A 25,909-nucleotide genomic window follows, 5' to 3' on the forward strand; every position below is an offset into this window, starting at 1 on the left:
TTCAAGGGAGCTGATGGCCTTCATGAGCGGTGAGGACAGTTGCCAGGTCGATACCTGATCCTTCCGGTGCAAGTAGCCGTATGCCCTGGAGAATCTCGACCATATCTCGCAGTGGTCGTACGGCCATCTTCTGCGGATCCTCGAACAACCAGTTGCGACACAACGGGCATGTCTCTGGAATCTTTTTCTCCTTCTGCCACTGTAGCCACTGCTTCAAGCAAGAATCGCAAAAGTAGTGCTGACACTCGCAAGTGCTATCAGATCGACAATTTAGTTTCCCTATAATTACAATAACAAGGGGATAACTCACCTGACGGGCCATTTGATTGTGGTCAGGCATATACTGCAGTCGAGTGCTTGGAATGCTTCTCTAACTTTGAGTTTGGCCTCAAAGAATGAATGGTCTCAGTTCATCTGAGAAAGTTCCAAGTCGACACACCTGCATCACTAAACCTTCAAGGGATCTGATTCGCTCCGCCATACGCGTGTTTTCCTGTCATCCATTAGCAAAGGAATCATGCTATAGGTCTACAGCGTACTTCAGTCAACTCGTATACTTGTTGTTCTAACTTGGTAGTGGTATCCGTAGACGCGACAAGGACGTACTCCTCTTCAACGTCACGAGCTTGGTCAATGCTGAGGCCTGGCTCACTGGCCTCCAGAGTGTCGAGGAGAGTGTCTGGGAGTGGCATCAGGCTCAGTGGTCTTCGGGTTGTGTTGAAACGCATGACAGAAATGGGTGATGCTGAAGAAGCAATGATTGGGGGTTCCATCGGGAGGTACAGAACTCCTCGCGGGGGCGTGAATGATAAAGCTTCAGTCTATTATTCGCTTGGGCCTTATTGACCTCCCGTACTGACCTTGTGTTTCAAGGCTACGTAAAAGCAAGGTGATTGCCCTTCGTACTAGCGCATCTTACTTTCTACTCGCAGTGATCCGGGAGGCACAATGCAGTAGGTCGACAATCGGACCTTTAAGAGTGCCACTGGAGATGATAAGCTATATAAGGAACATCGAAGTGGCGACTGGGTGCAATAATTAACCATGTCCAAGCGGGCGCGGTCTATCAGTCCGCCTAAAAGCCCTATGTCCAGTCTCAGCGCCTTGTCTTCCAAACGAACGAGGTACTCTACACCCGAACGCACACGATCTTACTCCCCCCCTGTCAACCCGCGTATAAACGTCGCTTCAATTCGAGGGGCCGTAACTCAACGTCGCCTGCGTCACCTGAATCGGGATGGTTCTATTGCGCGCCAACTTCCTCTGCATCAACCGCTGACTCGGGAGCGTTATATTGAGCAGGGACCTTCCATTCCTGTCTCTTATGGCTCGACATCTGGGCATCCAGGAGCCTTTCCCGTCGGGCCAGCCAGCACATACGGAGAACGTAACACCTACCGCTCAGGAGGAACCTTGCCTCTATCTGGACACCAAGGATCGGTTACGGATGGGCAAACGCAGGTTTCGCGACCGAATAGTTCACGCGGAGAACTTCAGATCCGCTTCGCAGCGGGAAACGTCGATGTAGAATATGAGGGGCCATCGGATGGGGAGTCGTTGGATGAGGCGTCATCGGATGGGCAGTCGTTGGATGAGGAGGAGTCGGATTGGGAGTCATCAGATGGGGAGTTCAGCGAAGAAAATGGAACGGATGGGGACGTCTCGGATTTGTCGGGCTCTGAGGTATGGACGGTCGTTGACGACGATGAAGAGTGGAATAATCTGAGCGACGACGACGACGACGACGAGTGAGTGTGCAAGCTGGAGTACTTGTGTTCCCGCCCCATGGGTGCGATTGGTTCGTGTGCCTGTTTTACACTGATCTGGTAGCATAGCTCGCAATTATCATAGATATCATGATCATTGTGTTCGTTGCTGTCCACTTGTATGAAACACGCTCTGAGTCGTGCTTCAAATGCCCCTGCCGGCTACGATGCCTATGCCGCCTATGATGCCTAACCCGCTTATATTGCCTATGATACCGACTCTCCGAGCCGTACGTGGGTAGACACGTTAACGACGGTCGGACATGGGAGGAGGAGAAAGGCTCGCGAACGTTGAACTCGCTAACGAACGAACACTGATATACGGAATGTGCCTGTGCCACGAAAGTTGCAACCAAAAACGGTTGTAATGGTCGGCGCGGGTGATTGGCCAGCATGATGTGCAACCAAAAGCGGTTGTAACGTGTTGGCCAGCGCTACGGATGGATCGGCAACTTGCGAAAATTTGGCATAAAGGTACACACTGCGCTTCATTTACTTTTTCCTTTCTCTCCCACCTGCATTCTTACGACTTTCGCCGTCATATGTGGTATCCCGCCTTCAGCAGTTGGTTATGATAGTTACTTTTCACATAACATATACTTTTCAACGTAGCCAAACTTGTTTGATGTCCGCAACATACAGTATCTTAGGAATATCACAAGAACTCTAGATCACTCCTACGTACGATTCTCAGAATACTTAGACTACCTACAATGCTTAAAGTGCGTAGAACACCTGGATGTGTGGGCTGGTGCTCAGAATGCGTAGACCACCTGACTGCGTGGGCCATCTACGGTGCTTAGAGTAACTATGCTGCCTACGCTGCCTACGCTGCCTACGCTGCCTACGATGCCTACGATGCCTATGCTGCCTACGATGCCTACGCTGCCTACGCTGCCTACGCTGCCTACGCTGCCTACGCTGCCTACGCTGCCTACGCTGCCTACGCTGCCTACGCTGCCTATGAGGACTCTGAGCGGCCCAGTTCCTCATTTTCGCATCAGGGCAGAATTCGAAGACGTCAAGGCTCTCGAAACTCGCAATTCGGACAAGGTAGCAAGCTTACTGGAGGAGCAGGCTAACACCTTATTCAGGCTCGAGGAGGCACGAGCGAGGGAGAGGACCTTGAAGCCTGGATCTGTGCTAGGTCGGAGAGCGATGAGGTGCAATACGGAAGCTGCACGCGAGAAGGACAGGAGCAACGTTTCCACGAATTGAAGGCCGTTCTGGAGGACACCGAACGCCAGCTCAAGGATGTGCATGCAAGCGTGGATGTGGGCAATACTGATGCCATTGGTTTACGGGAGGCAAGCACACCATGTTGAACGCCTCCTGCGTGAAGACCTCAGTGCTGGCAGGACCTCCCAAATTAGCTTCGAGCAACGATTGGAAAGTTCGGAACAACTCGTCGCACAGACAACAGTCCCGAGAGCTTGTCTCTGATTGGTTCTACGTTCGGTGCTTCTTGAGTGCTTCTTTGAAGAAGATCCGACAGGCGCTCACGCGAGGTGAATCGATGCACGCACAGCCAATAGGAGGGCCTCAAGCGGAGGTAAGATGGAGTTGCACTTATGCCAGTCAACGGTTCTGTGGGCCGGCCATTGGCTGTCTGGATGATGAATCAACCTTGACGTATACCGAAGCTTCGACGTCGCGAATACGACTCGTCACGACGAGGTACCCATCTTTGGCTTCGAGATCTATATGCCCTAAGAACTCTGACATGGAGGAACAAAGCCAAAGTGCATTCAGGAGACTAGATGGTATCATATTAATCGCATTATGATGCAAAGGAGAGATAAGGAGAGATAAGGAGAGTAAAATTGTGAGGAAAGGACACCGGTAGACAAGCAGTGACTACGGCTAGATGTACATTCCAACAGTAGTGTTTACCTGACGGCTGGTGCGGAGGGTGAGTTTTGGTAACAATTCGGCGTCTGGTGCCGTCATGAATCTGGCCAGGCGGATGAAGACCCAAGACACGACGAATAGTACACAAGCGAAGAAGATGACCCCATCCTCCTCCTCCTCGTCATCGTCGTCGTCGTCGTTATCACTTTCCGTACCCATCGCGGTATCAGAAGAGCCTTCGTCGTAAAATATAAACAACAGGAAAAGGGCTGCGTGCAAGGTTTAAAGATGAATGCAAACTCGGGGGAAAGAACTTCCATACCATTAGTGCCTGCCATATTTGTCTTTATCATCTTGGTCCTGGTCACTCCCTTGGCTTTGGTTCTCGGCTACAGCCGCGGGGGCTGCTTCAGGGGCGGCCAGACGGTTGCTAGACATGCCTGTGACTGGAGTGCTTGTGAGTGATAGATGAGATGTAAGTTATATCTAGTAAATCGTAAAATCAAAACCGAAGCCTTTATTATTGCCTTGAGGCTATTCAGGGCCTACTGGCTTCATGTTAGCACCCTAGACTATTGAACAAAGCAACATCGAGCTTGCTTTCTTCAGGACCAGCATCCGAATGTGCCACTCCGCGCCGGCTATACAGAATAACCAGCGATATGCGGCTGAACGTTCACTAAAAACCTGTGAAATTGATAGTGCATCGTACATACATATGCGACCTCCCCACCCTTACGCGCCTGCCTTGGATGCTCGCAAATCCTCACGACTTGCGAAAATATCGCCCTCTTCGTCACAAATCCCCCAGGAATCGACCACGGTATCGATAGACCTGCCTCCGCCGCACGAAGCCTCTTCAAGGGATGCGCTCAAAGGACCTTCTCTAGATGCCACTGCGTCACTCGCATCCAGTGTCAAAGGGGTCAAGAAAGCCAACAGAGCGAATCTACAACAGGTGAGATAGAGATGTTGATGCTTTCCTGCGAGCTGACCAGGCGTACGAAGACCCGGTGGGCTTTGAGTAAAGAGAAGCGACGATGTGCAGAACTTGATGCAGCGAATCAGGAGTTGTCTCAACGGATGACAGTGGTAAGTCGTCACGTCGCTTTCCTGGTGTGTGCCCTGATGTTCCTAGATTACTGCCACTCTTGCCCAAGCGCTCAGGTGTGGCATTTGTCATGATTACATGGTAGCGGCTTCCACGTTGGTGTTCTCATTTCAGCCAATGTACTTCATCTGACCGCTCGTAGCACGTCTTGTGGTCATACCTTTTGCACAGGCTGCCTTGCGTCATGGTTTCGATCACAGATCCGGTACAAACTGGATGACTACGGATATGGCCGTATATTTGAGGACAATGCCTTCCCAAGAAACGCCGAAGAGAGGAGACTGCTTCAAAGAACACTCCAGGAGGACATGTCATTTGCAGAGGCAAAGGAATGGTTTGCCTATAGATGCCCGACGTGCCAAGGGGACGTAACGAAGACTCCTTATGAGGTACACATGATGAAGGAGATCATGGAGTCCTTCGCGGTCAACATCTATCCTGATTTAGAGAATTCTGCGCTAGGTAGGGCCGCGAATGCGGTCGAGTTTGCGGGCCTCTTCGTAGATGGAGATTTGTGCTAGATAAATTGGATGTGACTTTGTGATACGTTCGTATGAGTCATGACCATGACATAAGGAACTGGGGTTGTTTTCGCTGCACGGAACGATTGTTTCTAGAACTTCCGAGATCAACAGAAATGTGTTTGTCTGCACAAAAACCTGTGTAGAATAGAAAAGACGGCGCTGCTTCCATTCCACGAACTGGGGTACTAATGAAACATGTACACGAGGCCTTGAGGGTTGAAACTTTGAAAGCAAGGCGCGTTCGGCGGTCTACCTTCCATAATTCTAATTCGACGAACCAAAAGAGACATGAACTCGGCAATGGACCAATGCAGGTTGTGGGGTGGATCTGAAGAATTCGTAGCCTTCTTCGACGACCTGCGGAACGAGGTGAATAGTACCTTACGGAGATATTGGCCGAACCTACCTAGCGTGCTCTACATATTAAGTCCATGTCTTGTTTTTGCAGGCTTCTCGACACGACATCGGGACCAAATGTAAACGAGATATATATGTTTATATTCCTCTTCCATTCATTCATTGGTGGTATATATGATATTTCCTGTCTCTTTCAAAATGTGTATTAATGCTTACCACTTGAGAACGCGGGTTTAGGTCAAGGTTGGCTGCAACAGAGAAGGGGGACCCTGCGGTTCGATGACCTCTTCGTGGTGAGCTGGTGCGTTCGGATATATCGCGGAGGGTGAGGTCTCAAACATATGTCGACAGGATATAGATTCTCGCAATCAAGAAACATGGATCGGGTCTTATGGGGTAGCCGCACTATGCACTTATGACCTGCACACGGAATGTAGGATGGTGTGTATAATGCCATCTGGACCGTGCGCATATCATCCAGTGGACTCATTGTGTCCATCGGGTAGTAAAGTTGAATGGCACGGTTATATATATTGATGCGCTGTTGTGCGTGAGATATAGTACGAGTAGATTTGGGTTTTCTACTTTTTTCTACAAGAAATTACTCCTCGTTATAATTAATTAGTTCTCTCAGCTAGTCAGTTTGTCTTTACATTGCTCTGCCAGTCTGTTTTCCACTCTTCTCCGGGACCACAAAGCCACCATACCCTGACAGCGGGGCCCCCATCTCGATAGAAACACCAGCAAGTGTCTGAGATTTCGTCCCTCGCATAAAGTTCGATGCACTGCAGCGTGGGCAGCACGTTAAATAATTGAGTCGGAAGGTCTACTGAGCATGCCCAGCTTTGGCGTATGAATCGAATACATCTAACCCGAGTAGACTGGACAGCGGCAAGAAGCGGTTGCCGCCCTATTTCATCAAGGGATCGCGAATCCCCACGTAGTTCCCAGCAGGTTATGTTGGACAGTATTGGTGCATATTTCGTTATGGCACATTCCGTGTAGGGCGACGAAAGCGTGCGAATAGTATTCACCAATGGCCTCAACCAGGCGAAATCTACAGGGGGGCAAATACTTGCCCATCCTACTCGCAGGGAGGTGAGCGCGCGTCCAGGAAGCCTTCCCGATTCACGATCAGTGTCGACAACGAAACTGAACACGTCCTTCTCGTCTTCCAAGCGGAACGATAAGAGGTTGGGGAGGACCCGAAGGACGATGGCGAGATGTCCATGATATCCCCAATGGTCGTCCGCGAAGATCGAGAGATGTTTGATATGTTTTCGCCGGTACAGACCACCCGTGACGAGGCTACCCAAAAATGAGGCGATGGGACACGGAAGGCGTTCGTTTGACGGTCGAAGTACGACATCTTCGTAAAGAATGGGCTCAGCGATTGTGTTGAACGTCGCAGACGAGAAGAGTAGCGCGTGCAGCGTCTTGGTGTCCACCTTTCTGAAAATCATCGTAAGTAGTTCAGGTGGGAGTAGGGACGCCATTTGAAGTTTTTCGAGTTAGAGCCCGGCCTGAGTATTATATACACGACGGAACAAAGCAATGGAAATCAGGACTAACTCAGTGAGTGCATCGCTATCGTGGCGGAGCAATCGATCAATTAAGTGGCCGGGATCACGCTCGACTATCAGTGATGGGACACACTGAGTTGTTGCCAGAACTCGCGATGCGTGCCATCAATTACTGTCAGGATGTACATCTAGTATTTTTCCTAAGTTCATCCTCATTTTCTCTTGTGCACACCGATGTAAAATCCGATGGCTTCTCTAAATGAACACGCCTTCAGAGTTCGCTCTCACCCACTCCAGACAGTCCGAGCTGTGCCTCAGGGAGAATCAAGCTAAGGACAACATGTGATGTGAAGTATCGCTACGCATGCAGACATTGGTTGCGTATAAACTCGTCGAACTCGCTTATTCATACTCTGATATTCGGAAAGTGCCGGCGCCGCGACAAGTTGCAACCAAAAGCGGTTGTAACGCGCGGAACGGAGGACGGAACCGCAACCAAGCAGCGCCGCGTGCGACTGCTTGGACCCGACTTCGCAACGCAAATGAGGGAGGAATGATTCTTGTTGTTGTTGATAGGTATGTCTATATATACCAGTAGTCTATGTAAATAAACACACTGGTTCTGCTAGTAACTAAAGTAATACCTACGAAACAATGTGCCGCAGCAGCTCGTGTTCGAGTGCTCGGACCGAACGAGGAAGTAAACGAAACGATGATATACGTACAAAATACCGTGTATCAATGATTGGACACGGTCCGATCCCTACACTGTTCGCCACATGTGTTCGGTTTCCGTCTTTCCTTCCTGCTTCGTCTTTTGGTGGGTACACCACACATTCCCAGTCCTTGCATTCACACGGTGAATGCGACTTTGCGCCTACAGCACTGACCTACATGATCGGACTCTAGTTATTGAACATTGGTATACTTATACTAATTTTACTCCCTCCAAATTCATGCTACGCCTATATCTTCTTAATCAAAGAGACTGTCCTGTTATTTATATCAACTGTAAATGCCTAGAAAGTATAAACATGTAGTAGGGGCACCAAAGTTCGAAAGAATTTCCAAGACAATTGTTTGTACAGAGACATTCAAGAAAGTAGTCTCGTATTGGCGGAAGTCCAAGGCACCCAGGTTGTATTTCATGGAAGAAATCTCCACAAATTTGTCCGTAGGGTTGAATGCCGTAGGTAGAAGACCCGTATTGCTGAAATAGAATGGCGACCTGAAGCCAGTGACATTATGAAGCGCTAATGTGTGAGCCTCGTCAAGAAGGCCCCAGAGGATGACGTCTCTTGGTGCTCGTTGTGCTGACATTTCGGAAATGATGTCTGGTGCCACATGGTCCAGACTAAACTGGGAAATCACAATTGGCTCTGGCAAATGTACGGCGAGATAGCCATGGGCACCAGTGAATTCCCAGCATTCACCAACACCGATATTGTCTTCCAAAGCCACGTACGGTAGGGCTATGTTCGGCTGCCAAAAGTCAAAGCCTGACAATGATGTAAACATTCGATGTATTGCATCATGCTTGATTAGGCCATGTGTCGTGGAAGTCAATGATGGGATTACTGACGCGCCGGCCGCATGGAGTGCAAAGTTACGGATGGGTGTAGGGGATGTTGGACCATGCAATGATACGTGGGGCGGGGGTACGAGGGGGTCCGTACTCGAGATGGAATGAACCGCGACGAGGTTTCCGATAATCGTAGGTGCGAGCAGATTGCAGGTATTTGGATTGCACGCCAACTTGAGAAGGCCGCGGGCATCATTATTTGCGCAGAAATTTCTAGCGTAATGGCAAATGATAACGGAACCAAAGGTCACACGGGTGGCGGATGGAAGGAGAGGTATCACTGCAACAAGGGCCAGCACGAACAAGAAATTTCGCCCCAAACGGTAGAAGGTTCTTCGGAAATACGGACGCTTTGTGAAACTTCTCAACACCGTGGCTTGTCCGTACAATAAATAAGGCTACATACATTTCGTTGGAGTCGAGGCAGCGGAATCATGGCATGTGCCTCGAGCCCGTGCTGGATTGGAGGGTTTCGAAGGAGGTATGTGGGGAACGGCATCAAAGATAATGAACATCGAGCGGCAACTCCGTCAACACTCTTATGATAAAGTATGTTTACTCGTGTTGTTATCTCAGGGAGGAAGTGGCCACTGAGTACCATGAGGTCGTAATGGTCTCGCCACAAAGGACCTGATTGATCATAGCATGAAGAGGTCAATGCATACGGCAATTATAAGGAGTCTTCCACCAGACTGCTGCAGTAATTCTTACTACTATCGTGATGGACACGATAAGTCCCGTCGATTTCAATATGCACCGAACTGAAGAAGATCTGGCCAACGGTCGTGCTCATGTACACAACAAGCGATAAGGCGACCATACCCCTCCGACGGGGGTTGATTACGTAGCAAGCAAGAGGCAGAGACGCGACCCGCCACTCCAAGTCCGACGCCGCCGACGCTCTAAATTGCCTCCTTACTGTAAGCTGTCCTCGCGAACAACGAAATCAGGGACTGACACTGTTGTACAAGATAAACTGTGTTTCAACGAAGATTTACTGGGCAGGGTCTCTGAGAGGAATTACCCGCCTGTGTTACCAGGCGACTTCGTCATTTGGAAACAACAAATAAACTCACACTCGAGATATTTCGACGATGATGATGTCCAAATGGAAGATATGGGTGATCCGCGATATGAACATAGCATCCCGCCTGGAGGGGGTGCACCAGCGAACAACCAAGGTACCGAAGATGCATCGGGTTGGGGCGGGATCAACAGGGGAAACCAAGGACAGCAAGGGAACAGTCTCGAGAATGCGTCAGCGTGGGATGGGATCAACGGGCAGCAATGTGCCGAGGATGCGTCAAAGTGGAGCGGAATCAACAGGCAGCAATGTGCCGAGGATGCGTCGAAGTGGGGCGGAATCAACAGAGCTACTCGATCTCAAGAGCAACAAAGTAGATCCGCGGCGCGCAATGGGGAAAGGTCTCATCAAGAAGATGAGTCTATGTTAGCAGACGACGAAGAGGAGTTTTGCGAAGGTAGTTGCATATGGGAGTACAAAGATTCAGCTCATCGTAGGAAAGTACGCGATCAGCGCAGCGATTTCGTAAGAGCCTCACCCAACCTTCCTTCCTCAGCCAAGGCTCATCCCCCTTTCATTTTCAAATTTCAGGAATTTGTCTGCAAGCGACTGAAGCAAACACCAGTGAGTGATCGAACGCTGCCTGTTACTTGCATCGCTCAATCAAATTGTAGAATACAGCAGCGACGTTTCAAGACTTGTTGGGAGTTATGCAGGTTACAAGGCCTCTTCGCAGCCCTGAACCCTCTTTGCCCACACCGGATGCAAGTCCTCGGCGACCCAAACCGACAAGGAGAACAAAGAGACCACAGGAAGCTAGTGACGATGAAGATCGTTGCTTTGATCCTGTCAAACGCGATTCGTTTCAAGTCCGGCTACATGTAAGCAGGTCGCTCTTCTTCCTCGAGAGTTTTCTGACTTCCTGGAAGGCCGAACTGAGAGATTATTGCGATATGACACTGCTGCAATTAACGAAAGTTGATCCAAGGCCCCTTACTACTCCGACAGCAGACGAGATCGAAAAGTTCCGTCGCGATCCTCGTCTCGCCCCCGGCCCAGATCTTGCGTCACTTCGACTCGACTTGAAATCCACAAACTGGGAGTCATCCGTCTGGAACCTTGCAGCTGCTGACATGATCGCGGATGAATTTGTCCAGGATGAGGAGTACCAATGCAAAAACAAAAGAATGGTCCGCGAAGCTTTCAGGAAGCATTTAAGACAACTAAGAGATCGCTATCGCAGACAAGAGTGGCAAAGGACCAATGATAAGGAGGCAGAGGTGAATGAAGCCCGGTCGTTACGCAATCTTCGCAGATCTAATCGACGACGGTCGGTGGGTTTTATTCTGCAATTGCATCGTTTATTTTTCCTAACTCATTAACAACAGCTACGAGAGCGCCGCATCAAAGGGATTAGGGCCTACCAACGTATCGCCGCGAAGACTGACCAATACGAGAAGCTAAGTCAGTTTGAGAAATTGTTAAGCGAAATGCCACTAGATGCTATGAGTGGGGATGAATCGGACCATGGGGTGTTTGTGAGGAAGAAATTACCTTGGCGTTCCCCCGATACCAAGGTCCTCGAGTGGTTTCGTGTCCTTGATGGGTTATACCTGTCCACTCGTTTCGCCGACAACGATAAACCAATCCCCGGGGCATTTCCAGCTCAACGACTCCTCCCGAACGGTATCCTTTACGATGCCAACCCCGTGCCGCGGCTCCCGATAAATTTATATGATCCTGCTTATCTAAACGGGCTTGACGAATACGGGATGGCTCGTCTTGCTCCTCAGAAGGCAATAGATCTCAGCTTTCCTCCCCAACTGCAACTGTAAGCGAACTACTTGATTGCGCCCGTACTCGTTACTAATGTTACTACTACAGCGTAGCCGCTAGGTTTAGCGGTGTTCATAGTGGAAACAGGAAGCCGTTGCCTCGTGATCATCCGTCGCTCCGAAACTACTGCTCAAGCTAGTGCTGGCATCTGGTATCCTTACCGCAATTTTATGTAGATATGCTTGGATAGCAATTGCAGTTCGGCGTGATGGACACAAGGGCTGATATATATACGCGATAGCTCAATAGTGATAAATTGCAGAGTACGATTATGTTGGTTCGCTTGGTTTGTGAACTGACCAGCCGCGAATCTAGCTGATAATAAAGACTGAGAGCATCTGGGCTATGATCATTGAACTGATCACAGCTCAACATGAGTTCATCTATGATTGCAATCTTTGATTCCTATCTACTTGGGACATGCTGAGCAGGTGAAGTATTCTACGAGTGGTTCATATGTGGACATTGTGACGACGGTTGTCCATCCATAGTACCCCTGATTCGTCAACCACTTATATGGCCTTTTTTATTTGTTATCCCTACCTGCTTTCGCACATCAATTCGCTTTGCTGTACCATTCGTTCATATACCATCGCATTGCTATCGATTTGCTTTCCTTTTGTTTTGTTCCACTCGAGTTTTCATGGTATTCACTTATACTTTCATTCCTTGGCACAATTGTTCGTAAAACATCTGATGTGCGACATCCCTTCTGCTTAGACCATTTCTTCTTTCATCGTCACTGAAGGCACAAGTTGCAGTCCAATGCTTTCAGTAATGCACGGACGTCTACTATGATTATCTCGAACCACCGCAATAATATGGTCTCCCCTGACCGCTAGGGCACACATTAGAACCAGATGATATAGGCAATGATGGGCACGGATGCTGACTTCGTGAATACGTCAAAGTTGTACTGTGCGTGGATAAATATACGGTACGGACATAGGAGGAGGAGAAGGGCCCCAAAATGCCGAACGCGCTTATTCATACTCTGATTTTCGGGATATGCCGGTGCCGCGAAACACGGCGCAAGTTGTAACCAAAGGCGGTTGTAACGAGGGGCGTGGGAAATGACTGACGATGTACAACCAAAAGCGGTTGTAACGAGTGAGCCAAGGGCGCTATGGATCGACCGGCAACTTGCGAAAATGTAGCACAAAAGTCACCACGCTGCGTGGTTCACCTTCTTTCCCCCAATCTGCATCCTTACAACTTTCGCTGTCGGTTTTCCGCCTTCAGTAGTTATTCACGATATAGCTACTTACTTACATAACATATATCTCTCTGCGTAGACTCGCTTGTTTTGATGTTCGCAAAGTGTACGATGCTCGCAGTGCGTATACTACCTACAATGCTTGGAATGCGTAGACCACCCGAATGCGTGCGCTATCCGCAATGTGTACGATATGTACGATGCCCAGCTGGGTACGTAGACTCCCTTATGATGTTTAGGATGCCTACAAATTCTACACTGTCTACGCTGCCTACTCCCCTTATGATGCCTAGAACGCGTAAGCTGCGTACAGTGCTTAGAATGCGTAGGCTTCGTACGGCGCACAAATCGCCTATTGGCTTTATGATACGTACACTCTCTGCGAGCCCTTTGTCACGCACAATGCTGAGCGGACGCGTGCACGAGGTATGCGGACAAAGCAAACCAGTGGCTCCGAAGGAAAAAGCGTAAAGGTATATAAGCAGTCCGATGCGTTGCCTCTTCATTCTTCCCTCCCTTTGATCCATTTACGATTGTAACTTTCGTCAAGGACTAATCTTGCTCTAATGTCCTTGACTTACGCCATCGAGCACAACATCAAGGTTGGCGCAGGGGACTACATTAAATGCTTGGCATTTTCGTCCAAGGATACTCATATTGCGGCTGGAATTGGGTCCTCAGTTTACATTTGGGAGTTGCCCAACGCAAAGTTGACTCTAAACAGTCCCATTGGCAGCCCTGTCACGGTTTTGAAGTGGTTCGGCAAGAATCTTTTACTTGCGGGATCTCTTGGCGGAGCTCTCGTCATGTACGAAATGGAAACCAGTAAAAAGGTATGCCACCTTTACTACGATTTTTCAATAGTAACTCATGTCCTCTCAGCTCGTAAACGTTTCCATCGTAGCTATACCCGGTAGCACAATAACACATCTTGCATTCTCGCCAAACATGCGTAAATTGGTGGTGGGCGGTGGCCACACGGTAACCGCTTGGGCTCGGCAACGCCCAACGAAGGACAACCTTTGCTTCCAGTGGAAATACCACACTGTACTGCCAGACCCAATTGCGGGTGGCAACCACCTCGAACTGAAGGCCGAGGTGTCTGGGCTCCACTTCCTGGATAACGAGCAAGTGGTCATCTGTTATCGCCAACAATATGGCATTCGGTACGTTCGTTGTTAGTGAAGTTCATTGGTGTTGACTTGGTCTCTCAGTTTATATAATTTCAAAACTGGAAAAGTCAGCCAGTGCGGAATACCCCACGATGCTCCCATGTACGTTAGAGCATTCCGTATCAAGCTGGCATACCTAACTACATGTCGCTCAGTGACGCCATTTTCATCACTCCAGATGGCTCGCGCGTTATGACTCCCAACCATCAATCAGGCTTCAATGTATACGACATGCAGAGCGGCGGGCATTATCATCACTTTGCTTTACACGCGCAGGAATCCCACTCTCCACTTCCTGGAACCTTCATCCATGCCGGGACTGTCCTTGTCGGAGGCTACAACAATGAAATTGCCATGTGGCACGTAGGCAGCAAGCATCGTCTGCCGTCCGTTGAGGTAAACGGTGCCGAGCTTATTGTTGTAAGTGGTGTGATTACACTCCCTACATAACGTGGCATTGAGTCCGTTCTTCTAGAGCAACCGTGCCGCTGAAATAGGGGACGACGGTGAGACACCCCTCAGGCTTGCAGTTGCTACTACGTCTTCCTTCACAATACTCCGTGCCGAGCAGATAGGTACGGACGCCTCCAGGAGAGTATCTACTTTATCTCTTTTGCTGGAGAACTACACGGACGAACTTGTTCTTGTCGTCATCGTCCTTGGCATTGTCGGCGTTTGTCACTGGCAGAGTGTACGATTGCCTGAACTCTGGTCCTTGAGCGTCTGAACATCTTTTGGGGGACGAGCTGCCGTGGAACAGTCATTTCGAAATTATGTTCTATTACTATTTTCAATAGTATAAGTCTTATACTGTCGTCTTGATATAAGACATGCTCTAGGTTCGGCTATGATCCTAGGATACTTAAATGCCTACGCTGCCTATGCTGCCTACGCCGCTGTAAATAGGGGCCCACACTGGGTTGATAGGCATGAAACCGGGAGGCATTCGTGATGTATTTGTACCGGCACATCTTGCTTACAATCTCAATCCGCACAAGGGGAAGGATATTAATATGAGTTAGTGACCTTGTTCCTTTAAACGTATTCGACTCACAGACTTGATAGCATTTGAGCTGGTAGAAATAATATCAGCACGCGGAGATGAGTAGATGAGTACTCCAACTTGACTAATCAGAATCATGTAGTTTAGTGCTGTCATCCACTATGTGTTGTTTTCAATATGGAAGCTGTGCTGTACGTGGTCGAATCTACGCTAATGGTGATCGGACGTGGGAGGAAGAGAAAGGCCTACAAACTGTTGAACTCGCTGATTTGAATTCATATTCAATATTCGGATTGTGCTGAGGTAAGTTGCAACCAAAATTGGTGTGTAGGAATGCGTAAGCACCCATGGAGCGCTGTAGGGATCGGACCGTACATAACTTCCGATACATGGTTTGTCGTACATATTCTATCATTTCGTTTACTTCTTGATTTGGTCCGTTATGAGCTGCGGCCGCATTCATTCTTAGGTATTATCTTACTTACTTACACATGCACATTCTGCATGCCTAGTTACATCTACCTATAGTATAAAGTAAGAAGGAAAGAGGGAACGCAATCCGAACGCCATATAACGATTGGTGCGACCAAAAGCGGTTGTAGCGATTGTTGCGACCAAAAGCGGCTGTAGCAATTGGCGCAACCAAAAGCGGCTGTAGCAATTGGCGCAACCAAAAGCGGCTGTAGCAATTGGCGCAACCAAAAGCGGCTGTAGCAATTGGCGCAACCAAAAGCGGTTGTAGCGATTGTTGCGACCAAAAGCGGCTGTAGCAATTGGCTCAACCAAAAGCGGTTGTAGCGATTGTTGCGACCAAAAGCGGCTGTAGCAATTGGCGCAACCAAAAGCGGCTGTAGTTGCTCCTGGGCGCTACGGATCGATCGGCAACTTGCGAAAATTTGCCATAAACGTATAGCCTGCGAGGTCTGTTGGCTTCTTTCCCTCCCACTTGCATCCTCACTTCAAATGTGGTTTCCCACCTTGTACATCTATACGATAGCCACGTAATATATTTTTCAACGTAGACACGCTTGTTTTGATGTCAGTTTGCACTTCTGAAGCTCACACGTACGGAGGTCAGAATGCTAAAGCACGCGGTTGGTGATGCCCAAGACAGATACAATGCCTACGATGCGTAGGCCACTGGTGATGCGTAGGCCCCTTACAAGGCTCAGGGTACGTACGCTGCGTATGCTTGTGTGGGGGTTAATAGAGAAAGTATGACCCCAAAGCGAAGCAATATAATCGGACCCTCATACTTGCGTGCGTCCAAATGGAATGCGTAGACCACCTGAATGCGTAGGCCACCTACGGTCTTGCCTTATCAGATCTGATGATTGAAATCCCGCTTCTGAGCTCATGTTTCTTTCGATTCGTCAAATCTTGGAAGGTGGAGCGCGGAACGCGCTTCGATTTGAACGTTCACATCCTCAAGGCCTCATGTACATTTTCATTAGGACCCCAGTTCGTGAAATGGAAGTATGACACTTAGCAGTCTTTTTCTATTCTACGCAAGTTACAGCTGTGCAGAACGTACGTTTCTGCTGCGGAAGCTCTAGAAACAATCGTTCTGCGCAGGGGATCAAACCGAACCTCGATTCCTTGCGTAATGGTCATGACTCATACAAATACACTCGCCCCATCATCTCCTCGTTGTCGTCGGCGTTCTCGGAGTGCACGTGTAAGCCAGTCATCGCCGGGCCGGAACCGCCAAGACATCCGAGGAGACGCGATCCCGCGCCGAGCCGTTCACCTATCGTCAAGTTTGAATGTTCCAATCTCGATGTTTGAACGTTTGAACCCCCAAGGCCTCATGCCCCCCGCGGGTCGTACGATAACTTCGTTCTCTCTCGTCCGCTCGCTGTTTCTGCTCACGAACAAACGTTCCAGAAGCACTCATTCTGCGCTGGGCGCTCCGGACTCGGCAAACTGCGAGTCTTACCCATTCGGAAGTAACGAACGCCTAGCCCTTGTTTGGTTGTAACTCCAGTCATGTCGCACGATGAGTATGCCATTCAACAGGAGCCTTGCAGACTGTTCAAGAAGTCGTTGCCCGCCAGGATCAAGAAAGCGATTTCGATTTGCTGCGATTGTGCTGTCAAGAAACCCGAACTGTGCCGGTTTGTTGGTGAGTTGCATTGCATCCATCGGATTGAATGAACTGCTACGAGTCGCAAACAGGCCTCCGCCGCGTCAACACCGCGAAGGAAACAGTTGACTTCTTCGGTGGAGGGTATACATACTACAATCGATTCCAGTATCATTCAGCTTTCCACACCCCACCCACACGTGAGGAACTCCTGAAAATTAAGGTATGATCAGGGTGTGGTCGGCATTTAGAAGTTCTGACAGGTAGGACCAGAGAGTGTTATCCGAATGTCTTGCGTCGAAATTGAAGCAAGAACTCGATCATATCGCGGGTCAAGATGTAGTTCTAGCACGGTGTAGAACTATGGACATCAAGTTAGAGTGCGGTATGTATACCATTAAGCCCTCTTTTTCACGAGCTCATTCATTCGCTTCAAGATAAATGTTGCTGGGCCTTCTGCATAATTGGCTACATCTGTACTGACTGTGGGAAGGAATTTTGTCCTCCATGTGTTGCAGATGGTCGCCCAATATGCTCTCACTCCAACTCTCTCCGTTTTTTTTCCATGATCGACCCCGAGGACTTACGGTCGTTGATACATGACATGGAAGAGGTAAACATGCAACCCCTTCCCTCCTGGACGCACGATTTCACCAAGGAAATCGACCCGCTGATGCGCACCATTCCAACACTGGCGCCGAATCCCACCATGGCCGATTTCGACGTAGCTTGGGCCCCGGGTGTCCCTCTGTTGATCGAAGCTACCCCGGAGCCTGGGACTTTGCACCGATGGACGAAAGAAAAACTCGTCTACTTGTTCGGCTCAAATCCTTGCCAGATCGAGGATTGCGAAACAGATGGTGAAGAAGACACCACTGTGGCCACATTTTTGGAGATGATTTTCGGTTCAAATGTCTGTACCCGACCTCTGAAGCTCAAAGTAAGTAAGATCCTTTCATAATCAAACTACCTCGATGACACGATTTCAAGGACTACCCACCCAATTCCACGTTTGCGGCAGAATTCCCTACTCTGTGCCGGAGTTTTCAATACAATCTCCCCTTCCCTGCCGTGACAACTTTCCATGGCGCCCTCAATATCACAAACTATTTCCCTCCTGCCTACAAGGTCGCACCTGACCTCGGCCCAAAGGCTTATATCGCCACCGCCAACGATTCCGATCCGAGAACTAACCAAGGCACAACTCGATTACACATGGACCTTTGCGATGCTGCCAACTCCATGCTGCCAGTTGACAAAGATTCAGCGGCCCTTTGGCACGTCTTTGCTCCTGAAGACGCATCCAAGCTTCAGGAGTTTCTTTGCTCAAAGCATCGCGACACATCAAAAAACCACATCCATGCGCAACTCACTTATCTAACGCCTGAAGACCTAGTCAAGCTAGAGAAAGACTTTGGTGTACGTCCTTACGCCTTCACCCAGAAGGCAGGCGAGACGGTGCTTATACCCACTGGTTGCGCACATCAGGTAAGAAAGATCGAATAAATGTGCGTATCATGGATCATACAACTCGATATGCAGGTTCGGAATCTCACAGCATGTGCAAAAATAGCTGTAGACTTCCTCTCCTCACACAGTGTTAAGCGGTGTACAGAGGTGTCCGAACAACTGCGGGAAGAAGGTGTTCATGGCAAGAAAGATACCCTTGAGTTCTGGAACCTCATGCTCCATGCCTGGTTTGCTGTTGACTTGGTGGACGTCGCCAATCCGGAGTCACAAGTCTATAATTCCGCTGGGCATCTTGGGGGTGTTGTTCATGATGATGATCCCTCTCTTCCTGCTGAACACCCATCTCCTCATCTTCAAGGACAACTCGCAATGGATCCCATGGTCCCGACCAGTGACCCAGTTCATCGTCCCGAACAACATCTCCACGAACCTGCATTGCACCCCCAGCCTAACACCCACGAAAATGGACATCCATCCAGCGACAACATACCTCCGCGAATTGAAGATCATCCCAGTGACTTTGCGATGCGTCTCATAGACGACTCTGGCACCAACGAACCGACGACTTCGGGTGATTCTTTCCAGTTTGTCATGCGGGCTCATTCAGGGGCTGTTGTTGAGCGCAAGGAGAAGAAATGTGCCAAGTGCCAAAGATCTTGGAGAGAGTGCAAAGGTGCCAACGACCGATCAAAGTGTCGTGAGCCATGCCCTCTCTGCAAAAAGGTTGAGTGTCTCGGCCCGGATTCATTGAAACCACAACAATGCGGGCAGCCAAGGAAGAGGAAACGAGGGTAGTGGTAAACTAGGAACGTAACAACATCTAACCACATCATCTTCTCTGCGAGTTTGATCTTTGATATTGTTTTGCATACATTGCGGAATATGATGACTCACATTTGCTGGCATTATTGCATTCAAGACCTCCACTGAATCCTCCGCCGCCATCGGCCCCGATGTTTCAGCGACACGGTCTATCAAGCATCAACAAGCACCACCCGTACCATGGCCAGTGACTACAATCTCGACAATGTTTTCTGTCCCCGGGTCTTTGCGCGCCGCCTGGATGGCAGATGCCTTAATGCCCTTGAAGAGCCCCCTAGATTCGCCCTGCAACCGCTTTTCTGCTTGTGAGTAAGAGTACGCAAATCGTCCGAAGCATGCATAGGGCCCAAGCAAGAACCAACTGTTTCGTTGATGGCCAATAAGCAACGTAGCCCAGACGCTTGGCCACCTTCCCCCTGAAAGCAGGGACCAGTTTGGAGTTTGCGACGGCACTGTAACACTCGAAGGCAAACAGGGGCTGTACCAATCAATAGCATAGAGAGTATGACTTCGAACTGTCACAAAACTATACAATTTCAGCGAACTGGACTAGTCATGGTTGAACCGTGAATGCCATTAATATGACGACTGTCGCTTTGGCACAAGTTGCAACCAAGAGGCGGATCATTTTTACATCCATTTTTGGCGCAAATTAGCACGGACCGCTCGGCGCGAGTGCGTTGCAACCAAAAGTGGATGCATTTGAGTATATCCGTTCTTGGTGCAAACAATCATCACGGTATCCATTGTATACATGTAGATGCCATAGCTATGCATACAATATATAGGATGCCCCACTGTACCTCATCTAGTCTCTACGGTTCATTCGCTGTTTACGACTTTACGACGCTGGGCTGCGTATTCTTATCTCACACTTCAATTGTGTTCCCCACCACCGACCTTTTCGCACCAAACGACATCCAACACTCCTCAACTGACCCTTCGAGTCCCCAATATCAATCACCACCTCAACTCGACCGCTGACTACCCCAGCGTTCATGTTATACGTGTCGTAGGCGTCGTACGCTGCGTATCTATCGTAGGTAGAGAGCAACTTACGGGTTGCTGTTCGTGGAGAGATCAATGCCGGTAATGACGCGATAACGGCACAGGTGATGGGGAGGAGGAGAAAGGCTCGCAAACGTTGAACTCGCTAACGAACGAACACTGATATACGGAATGTGCCCGTGCCACGAAAGTTGCAACCAAAAACGGTTGTAATGGTCGGCGCGGGTGATTGGCCAGCATGATGTGCAACCAAAAGCGGTTGTAACGTGTTGGCCAGCGCTACGGATGGATCGGCAACTTGCGAAAATTTGGCATAAAGGTACACACTGCGCTTCATTTACTTTTTCCTTTCTCTCCCACCTGCATTCTTACGACTTTCGCCGTCATATGTGGTATCCCGCCTTCAGCAGTTGGTTATGATAGTTACTTTTCACATAACATATACTTTTCAACGTAGCCAAACTTGTTTGATGTCCGCAACATACAGTATCTTAGGAATATCACAAGAACTCTAGATCACTCCTACGTACGATTCTCAGAATACTTAGACTACCTACAATGCTTAAAGTGCGTAGAACACCTGGATGTGTGGGCTGGTGCTCAGAATGCGTAGACCACCTGACTGCGTGGGCCATCTACGGTGCTTAGAGTAACTATGCTGCCTACGCTGCCTACGCTGCCTACGCTGCCTACGCTGCCTACGCTGCCTACGCTGCCTACGTCGCCTACGCTGCCTACGATGCCTACGCTGCCTACGCTGCCTACGCTGCCTACGTCGCCTACGCTGCCTACGCTGCCTATGAGGACTCTGAGCGGCCCAGTTCCTGATTTTCGCATCAGGGCAGAATTCGAAGACGTCAAGGCTCTCGAAACTCGCAATTCGGACAAGGTAGCAAGCCTACTGGAGGAGCAGGCTAACACCTTATCCAGCCTCGAGGAGGCACGAGCGAGGGAGAGGACCTTGAAGCCTGGATCTGTGCTAGGTCGGCGAGGGAGAGGACCTTGAAGCCTGGATCTGTGCTAGGTCGGAGAGCGATGAGGTGCAATACGGAAGCTGCACGTGAGAAGGACAGGAGCAACGTTTCCACGAATTGAAGGCCGTTCTGGAGGACACCGAACGCCAGCTCAAGGATGTGCAGGCAAGCGTGGATGTGGGCAATACTGATGCCATTGGTTTACGGGAGGGGAGGCAAGCACACCATGTTGAACGCCTCCTGCGTGAAGACCTCAGTGCTGGCAGGACCTCCCAAATTAGCTTCGAGCAACGATTGGAAAGTTCGGAACAACTCGTCGCACAGACAACAGTCCCGAGAGCTTGTCTCTGATTGGTTCTACGTTCGGTGCTTCTTGAGTGCTTCTTTGAAGAAGATCCGACAGGCGCTCACGCGAGGTGAATCGATGCACGCACAGCCAATAGGAGGGCCTCAAGCGGAGGTAAGATGGAGTTGCACTTATGCCAGTCAACGGTTCTGTGGGCCGTCGACATATGTTTGAGACCTCACCCTCCGCGATATATCCGAACGCACCAGCTCACCACGAAGAGGTCATCGAACCGCAGGGTCCCCCTTCTCTGTTGCAGCCAACCTTGACCTAAACCCGCGTTCTCAAGTGGTAAGCATTAATACACATTTTGAAAGAGACAGGAAATATCATATATACCACCAATGAATGAATGGAAGAGGAATATAAACATATATGTCTCGTTTACGTTTGGTCCCGATGTCGTGTCGAGATGCCTGCAAGAACAAGACATGGACTTAATATGTAGAGCACGCTAGGTAGGTTCGGCCAATATCTCCGTAAGGCACTATTCACCTCGTTCCGCAGGTCGTCGAAGACGGCTACGAATTCTTCGCGAAGCGCCATCTCGTCACTCTGTTCTCGGCCCCTAATTATTGCGGAGAGTTCGATAATGCAGGTGCTATGGTAAGCGTAGACGAGACTCTACTGTGCTCCTTCCAGGTATGTATCTCGACATTATATGTCTACGTTCTGAATTGACTTTTTGATATAGATATTGAAACCGGCCGGAAGAAAGCCAAATACGCCAAATACCCTTACGGCGGTATGAACATGGGACGACCGGTAACACCACCTCGTAAGCAGAAGAAGAAGGATGGTAAGATGGGTTGAAGTCGCTCAGGGAGTTAGACTCTGTGCTAGACTGGCCCTCTTGCCGGTACCTTCTCCGGATCTGCTATTATATTAGGACGACCCTCTATTTCCATGTTCTATCGCTCCCTCTATATATATATATATATATTTGCTCCCACTATAATAAGTCCATGTCATGTTTTTGCAGGAATCTCGACACTACATCGGGACTAAACGTAAACGAGACACCACGGTCATTTCTCATAACCTGGCGAATTTGCTCCATAGATTGCAAGTCCGGACTCAACCCTCCGTGCATCGTCAAAATTGTCTCATCGATGATTGCAGCGATAGGTGGACAATTGAAGCAATCCATGGACGTTTTCCATAGCTTGATATTATATCGACGTTTACCTGAGAGAAAGTAATAAAGGAGTTGGTCTTATGTGCATACAAAACCCACGTACATTCATCGTAGGACCCGTATATTCTGTTGATACTAGCACATTCGTGATTGCCGCGAAGAATGTAAAAATTTTGGGGAGATCTTCTTCGAGCTACTGGTACCCGCTGAGTTTACTATTTGGTCAGCCGTAGGTAATATATGCTTTACGCCTCGTATCACTGGATTGAATGGGAGTGAGACGGCCGGTGGGGTATCTGGATTGGGCCTGATAGTGGGTCTTGATTTCAAGATGTAGGATAGTTCTTGTTGCGAAACTCGAAGGTCGTCCAAGAATGCAGAAGGTAGGTTTTTCGGCTGATTTAACCCGTGATCCCAAAGATGAGGGTGCGAGAGTTTGATGTGAAGAAACATAGAATATTTCCAGAGGGATGTTGGGTGTTCAGAAGGGCAGACACGGCAACGCACGGGTACATTTGTAGATGGATGCCGTCCGGTTGTTTGAACAGCACGGCCAAGCACAAACGGTCCAGGCTAACCTCATTCTGCATCGTCGTGATCAAAGTCTCGCAGGCCAATATCTTCAATGCGCCTCATCTCCCAGCTTTGATCGTTAACGCGTACGTAAATCGACTGTCCGCTTTGTTCCTGATCCTGGCCGCTCGACATGCCGCAATCACTTGCCATTGCCTCGAGTCTGTCCACAAGACGTAGATTTCGATAGGTGCAGCCGTATTGTCCTCCGTGGAAGTCTGTCTAATTCCATCGACTGTTCAGCCACATGGTGAGAAAAGCGGTCGAATAACCGAATATATGATGCCTACCAAACCAACGGTAGCTCCTGTGAACTGAACGAAGAAGAAAGCACTTGTGTAGCAGAAGCCAGCTTAGAAGGTTTGAGAGCTCTCATAAACACTTGATATGGAGCGTGGAATAGCATCCCAAGGCCAATTCATGCAAGTAAGGGAAACGTCACATAGGTGGACAGTTTCGAATGCTCATCCAACAAGGTCATCAGGCCTATAGTAGCTACATCTATTCGTTACGCGTTGATTTACAAACAAGAAAGAGAACATTCAACAAATAGCTAACTGTTTATATCACTTAAGTCCAATTAGTAACGACGCCTGAATCTACGGAGGACGACTTACAAGTGGACACAAGATGTTTTGGCACGAACACGCGCTCCCGAAGCGAAGATCGCGGAGCCTTGTCGAACGTATCGGTCGTTCACGTAAATGTGGGCGGTTACAACGCCCCTACCGTGTCGGTATCCTCGAATGGTAATGTGGGGTTCGCGATCTTCGCTTCGATGGCGCTCTTTACTGTGCAAAGTTAGGCAAGGACTGAGGAAGCGTGACAAGAACTTACACGATGATCCAACATTGCAGGCGTCGAACCGGATACCCGAGTCGGTTCGAGATTGCCTGCATGATTGCTGCTGAGCGCAACCACTCCATCGCGACCCGAATGACGTGCTCCCGTGTCGTGGACCCCCTCGAGAGCAGGGTGCGTATAATTCGAAGTTGGGTCATTGATACAGACTAAGGAAGCCCTTAGTCACGTCGTCCATTGTACAGCGCAGGCCTGACCTTTGATGATAGGTATGAACGAGACGCGATAGTAATGGAGGAAGGAGAGTCGGAGTCAATGGATAGCGGTGGAGGAAGAGAGGCGGGGTGAATAGAGACGGTGAAGGAAGAGAGGCGGGTTCGGCGGTGTTGGGAGGAGAGTTGGCATGGGATCGCGCCAACACCGTGGGGCGTCTGTGTTCGCGAGACGGCCCACACGTCTCAGATTCGAGTTCCTCCCCAACGTTGACCTTCGTTCCCTCGCTCGTCTCCGTAAACGTCAATTTCGCGCCAACCCAAAATTTCGCATCCTCTACGACGCCCTATCAACGCATACACGACTTCCTCCGTCCCTCACTTCGGCCCATTCCAACTCACCTTGACTCTCTGTTTCCCTCTCCCGTCCATCCTCTTCCAACGCCTGAAACATCCGGTGAGCACCCCGTTGGCTCGCTAGACTTGCTCATTCCTTTATCACTGAGAGGTCGTCAACTACCACTAGCTAGCTACAACTCTAGATCCAGGTCCCCCGAATCCTCGACGCGCACGCAGGTAAGTAGCAATCCAATATGTTCAAGGCCTATCTAACTCGGTACATCGTTTACTAGTTGCTGGCGCGACATTCATCGGCTTACTGCCTACGGCCGCGCGCGTGCATGAACGACTCCTAAATTCCACCTACAGCGCGAAGACGGGTTCTTCACATCTCTCGCTCGTTTCATTTCCACCCCGGCCGTTCCTATTCCCATCCCGTTCACCCACCTGCCCATTCCTTCGTTCGTTGATCGTCTGATCCAATACCCCTTCTCGCCCCGTCGTTGGCCCTCTTGTACCGACACCCGTTCAGCCCATTTAGTCACTTCCTCAACGATATTAGCGTCACCTTGGTTCATGTCGTGTGTATGGTACGGGGCGCAGTATGTTCCCGTTCGCGTTCGACGTTATCTCTAGTTCGACGTTCGACGTTTCTTTTCACCATTCCCTCGTGCGCATTTTGCGTAGCGTTCGCTCGTTCTACAGTGCGTGGTGTCTTCAGTTAGGGACGGATTGGAATATACAAGTTCGGATGAGGTATTCCCTTGGATAGCCCCCTGCAGTGTATGTGCTTTCTGGCCTCTGTTTTTTTTTTTGGACGTGTCGGCGAGGTCACGTGATGTGCGTTTGAACCCGATATGGATGTAACATACCGATAAGATATCTCTTGAATATCTATTCCTGATATTGATCGTCTACCACGGTTTCATATTCCCCACATAACAAAATGGTTAATACATATTTAATTTGCCATATACTATTCCAAATATGGATCAAATATCCCTCCTGTATTTTCCTCTGAATTCTTCAAATAAAATGACACATAATGATCGAATATTAATACCTATGATATCCCGTTGATTGAGGGGAAAATAGTCAATCAATTCAATGGATAACCATCGGATATCTCAGTGACTATTTTATGGTAAATCGTGAGAATGTATGTAATGTATATT

The 25,909-nt window shown here is 49.2% G+C and overlaps 12 protein-coding genes across 12 annotated transcripts; 8 read left to right on the plus strand and 4 right to left on the minus strand.

Moving 5' to 3' along the window:
* Position 1: 1 nt before the first annotated feature.
* On the minus strand, positions 2-773 carry PC9H_005790 (uncharacterized protein; the record flags this gene model as incomplete). Its single annotated transcript, XM_036775349.1, has 4 exons — positions 2-254; positions 311-387; positions 440-493; positions 540-773. The coding sequence occupies 4 exons, from the start codon at positions 771-773 to the stop codon at positions 2-4; spliced, it is 618 nt and encodes a 205-aa protein (XP_036633851.1).
* A 271-nt stretch (positions 774-1,044) lies between these two features.
* PC9H_005791 (uncharacterized protein) lies at positions 1,045-1,752 on the plus strand (the record flags this gene model as incomplete). The annotated part of the gene is made up of 1 exon (XM_036775350.1): positions 1,045-1,752. One exon carries the CDS (start codon positions 1,045-1,047, stop codon positions 1,750-1,752), a length of 708 nt encoding a protein of 235 aa, XP_036633852.1.
* Positions 1,753-2,576: 824 nt separating this feature from the next.
* On the plus strand, positions 2,577-3,091 carry PC9H_005792 (uncharacterized protein; the record flags this gene model as incomplete). The annotated part of the gene is made up of 2 exons (XM_036775351.1): positions 2,577-2,819; positions 2,861-3,091. The coding sequence occupies 2 exons, from the start codon at positions 2,577-2,579 to the stop codon at positions 3,089-3,091; spliced, it is 474 nt and encodes a 157-aa protein (XP_036633853.1).
* A 538-nt stretch (positions 3,092-3,629) lies between these two features.
* PC9H_005793 (uncharacterized protein) lies at positions 3,630-3,970 on the minus strand (the record flags this gene model as incomplete). Its single annotated transcript, XM_036775352.1, has 2 exons — positions 3,630-3,886; positions 3,940-3,970. 2 exons carry the CDS (start codon positions 3,968-3,970, stop codon positions 3,630-3,632), a joined length of 288 nt encoding a protein of 95 aa, XP_036633854.1.
* Positions 3,971-4,335: 365 nt separating this feature from the next.
* Positions 4,336-5,249, plus strand: PC9H_005794 (uncharacterized protein; the record flags this gene model as incomplete). The annotated part of the gene is made up of 3 exons (XM_036775353.1): positions 4,336-4,575; positions 4,626-4,709; positions 4,929-5,249. 3 exons carry the CDS (start codon positions 4,336-4,338, stop codon positions 5,247-5,249), a joined length of 645 nt encoding a protein of 214 aa, XP_036633855.1.
* A 998-nt stretch (positions 5,250-6,247) lies between these two features.
* Positions 6,248-7,105, minus strand: PC9H_005795 (uncharacterized protein; the record flags this gene model as incomplete). Its single annotated transcript, XM_036775354.1, has 1 exon — positions 6,248-7,105. One exon carries the CDS (start codon positions 7,103-7,105, stop codon positions 6,248-6,250), a length of 858 nt encoding a protein of 285 aa, XP_036633856.1.
* A 1,032-nt stretch (positions 7,106-8,137) lies between these two features.
* Positions 8,138-8,650, minus strand: PC9H_005796 (uncharacterized protein; the record flags this gene model as incomplete). The annotated part of the gene is made up of 1 exon (XM_036775355.1): positions 8,138-8,650. One exon carries the CDS (start codon positions 8,648-8,650, stop codon positions 8,138-8,140), a length of 513 nt encoding a protein of 170 aa, XP_036633857.1.
* An 815-nt stretch (positions 8,651-9,465) lies between these two features.
* PC9H_005797 (uncharacterized protein) lies at positions 9,466-11,573 on the plus strand (the record flags this gene model as incomplete). Its single annotated transcript, XM_036775356.1, has 6 exons — positions 9,466-9,507; positions 9,571-9,634; positions 9,686-10,362; positions 10,413-10,619; positions 10,668-11,072; positions 11,127-11,573. 6 exons carry the CDS (start codon positions 9,466-9,468, stop codon positions 11,571-11,573), a joined length of 1,842 nt encoding a protein of 613 aa, XP_036633858.1.
* Positions 11,574-13,356: 1,783 nt separating this feature from the next.
* PC9H_005798 (uncharacterized protein) lies at positions 13,357-14,689 on the plus strand (the record flags this gene model as incomplete). Its single annotated transcript, XM_036775357.1, has 5 exons — positions 13,357-13,623; positions 13,673-13,956; positions 14,005-14,064; positions 14,118-14,382; positions 14,438-14,689. 5 exons carry the CDS (start codon positions 13,357-13,359, stop codon positions 14,687-14,689), a joined length of 1,128 nt encoding a protein of 375 aa, XP_036633859.1.
* A 2,265-nt stretch (positions 14,690-16,954) lies between these two features.
* On the plus strand, positions 16,955-19,327 carry PC9H_005799 (uncharacterized protein; the record flags this gene model as incomplete). The annotated part of the gene is made up of 7 exons (XM_036775358.1): positions 16,955-17,090; positions 17,144-17,274; positions 17,325-17,436; positions 17,489-17,991; positions 18,042-18,539; positions 18,594-19,218; positions 19,293-19,327. 7 exons carry the CDS (start codon positions 16,955-16,957, stop codon positions 19,325-19,327), a joined length of 2,040 nt encoding a protein of 679 aa, XP_036633860.1.
* Positions 19,328-21,006: 1,679 nt separating this feature from the next.
* PC9H_005800 (uncharacterized protein) lies at positions 21,007-21,357 on the plus strand (the record flags this gene model as incomplete). The annotated part of the gene is made up of 1 exon (XM_036775359.1): positions 21,007-21,357. The coding sequence occupies one exon, from the start codon at positions 21,007-21,009 to the stop codon at positions 21,355-21,357; it is 351 nt and encodes a 116-aa protein (XP_036633861.1).
* A 194-nt stretch (positions 21,358-21,551) lies between these two features.
* PP1_1 (Serine/threonine-protein phosphatase pp1) lies at positions 21,552-22,422 on the plus strand (the record flags this gene model as incomplete). Its single annotated transcript, XM_036775360.1, has 3 exons — positions 21,552-21,785; positions 22,179-22,313; positions 22,366-22,422. 3 exons carry the CDS (start codon positions 21,552-21,554, stop codon positions 22,420-22,422), a joined length of 426 nt encoding a protein of 141 aa, XP_036633862.1.
* Between the last annotated feature and the right edge of the window lie 3,487 nt (positions 22,423-25,909).

The sequence above is a fragment of the Pleurotus ostreatus genome, assembly GCF_014466165.1.
Source record: "Pleurotus ostreatus strain PC9 chromosome Unknown scaffold_3, whole genome shotgun sequence".
Taxonomy (NCBI): domain Eukaryota; kingdom Fungi; phylum Basidiomycota; class Agaricomycetes; order Agaricales; family Pleurotaceae; genus Pleurotus; species Pleurotus ostreatus.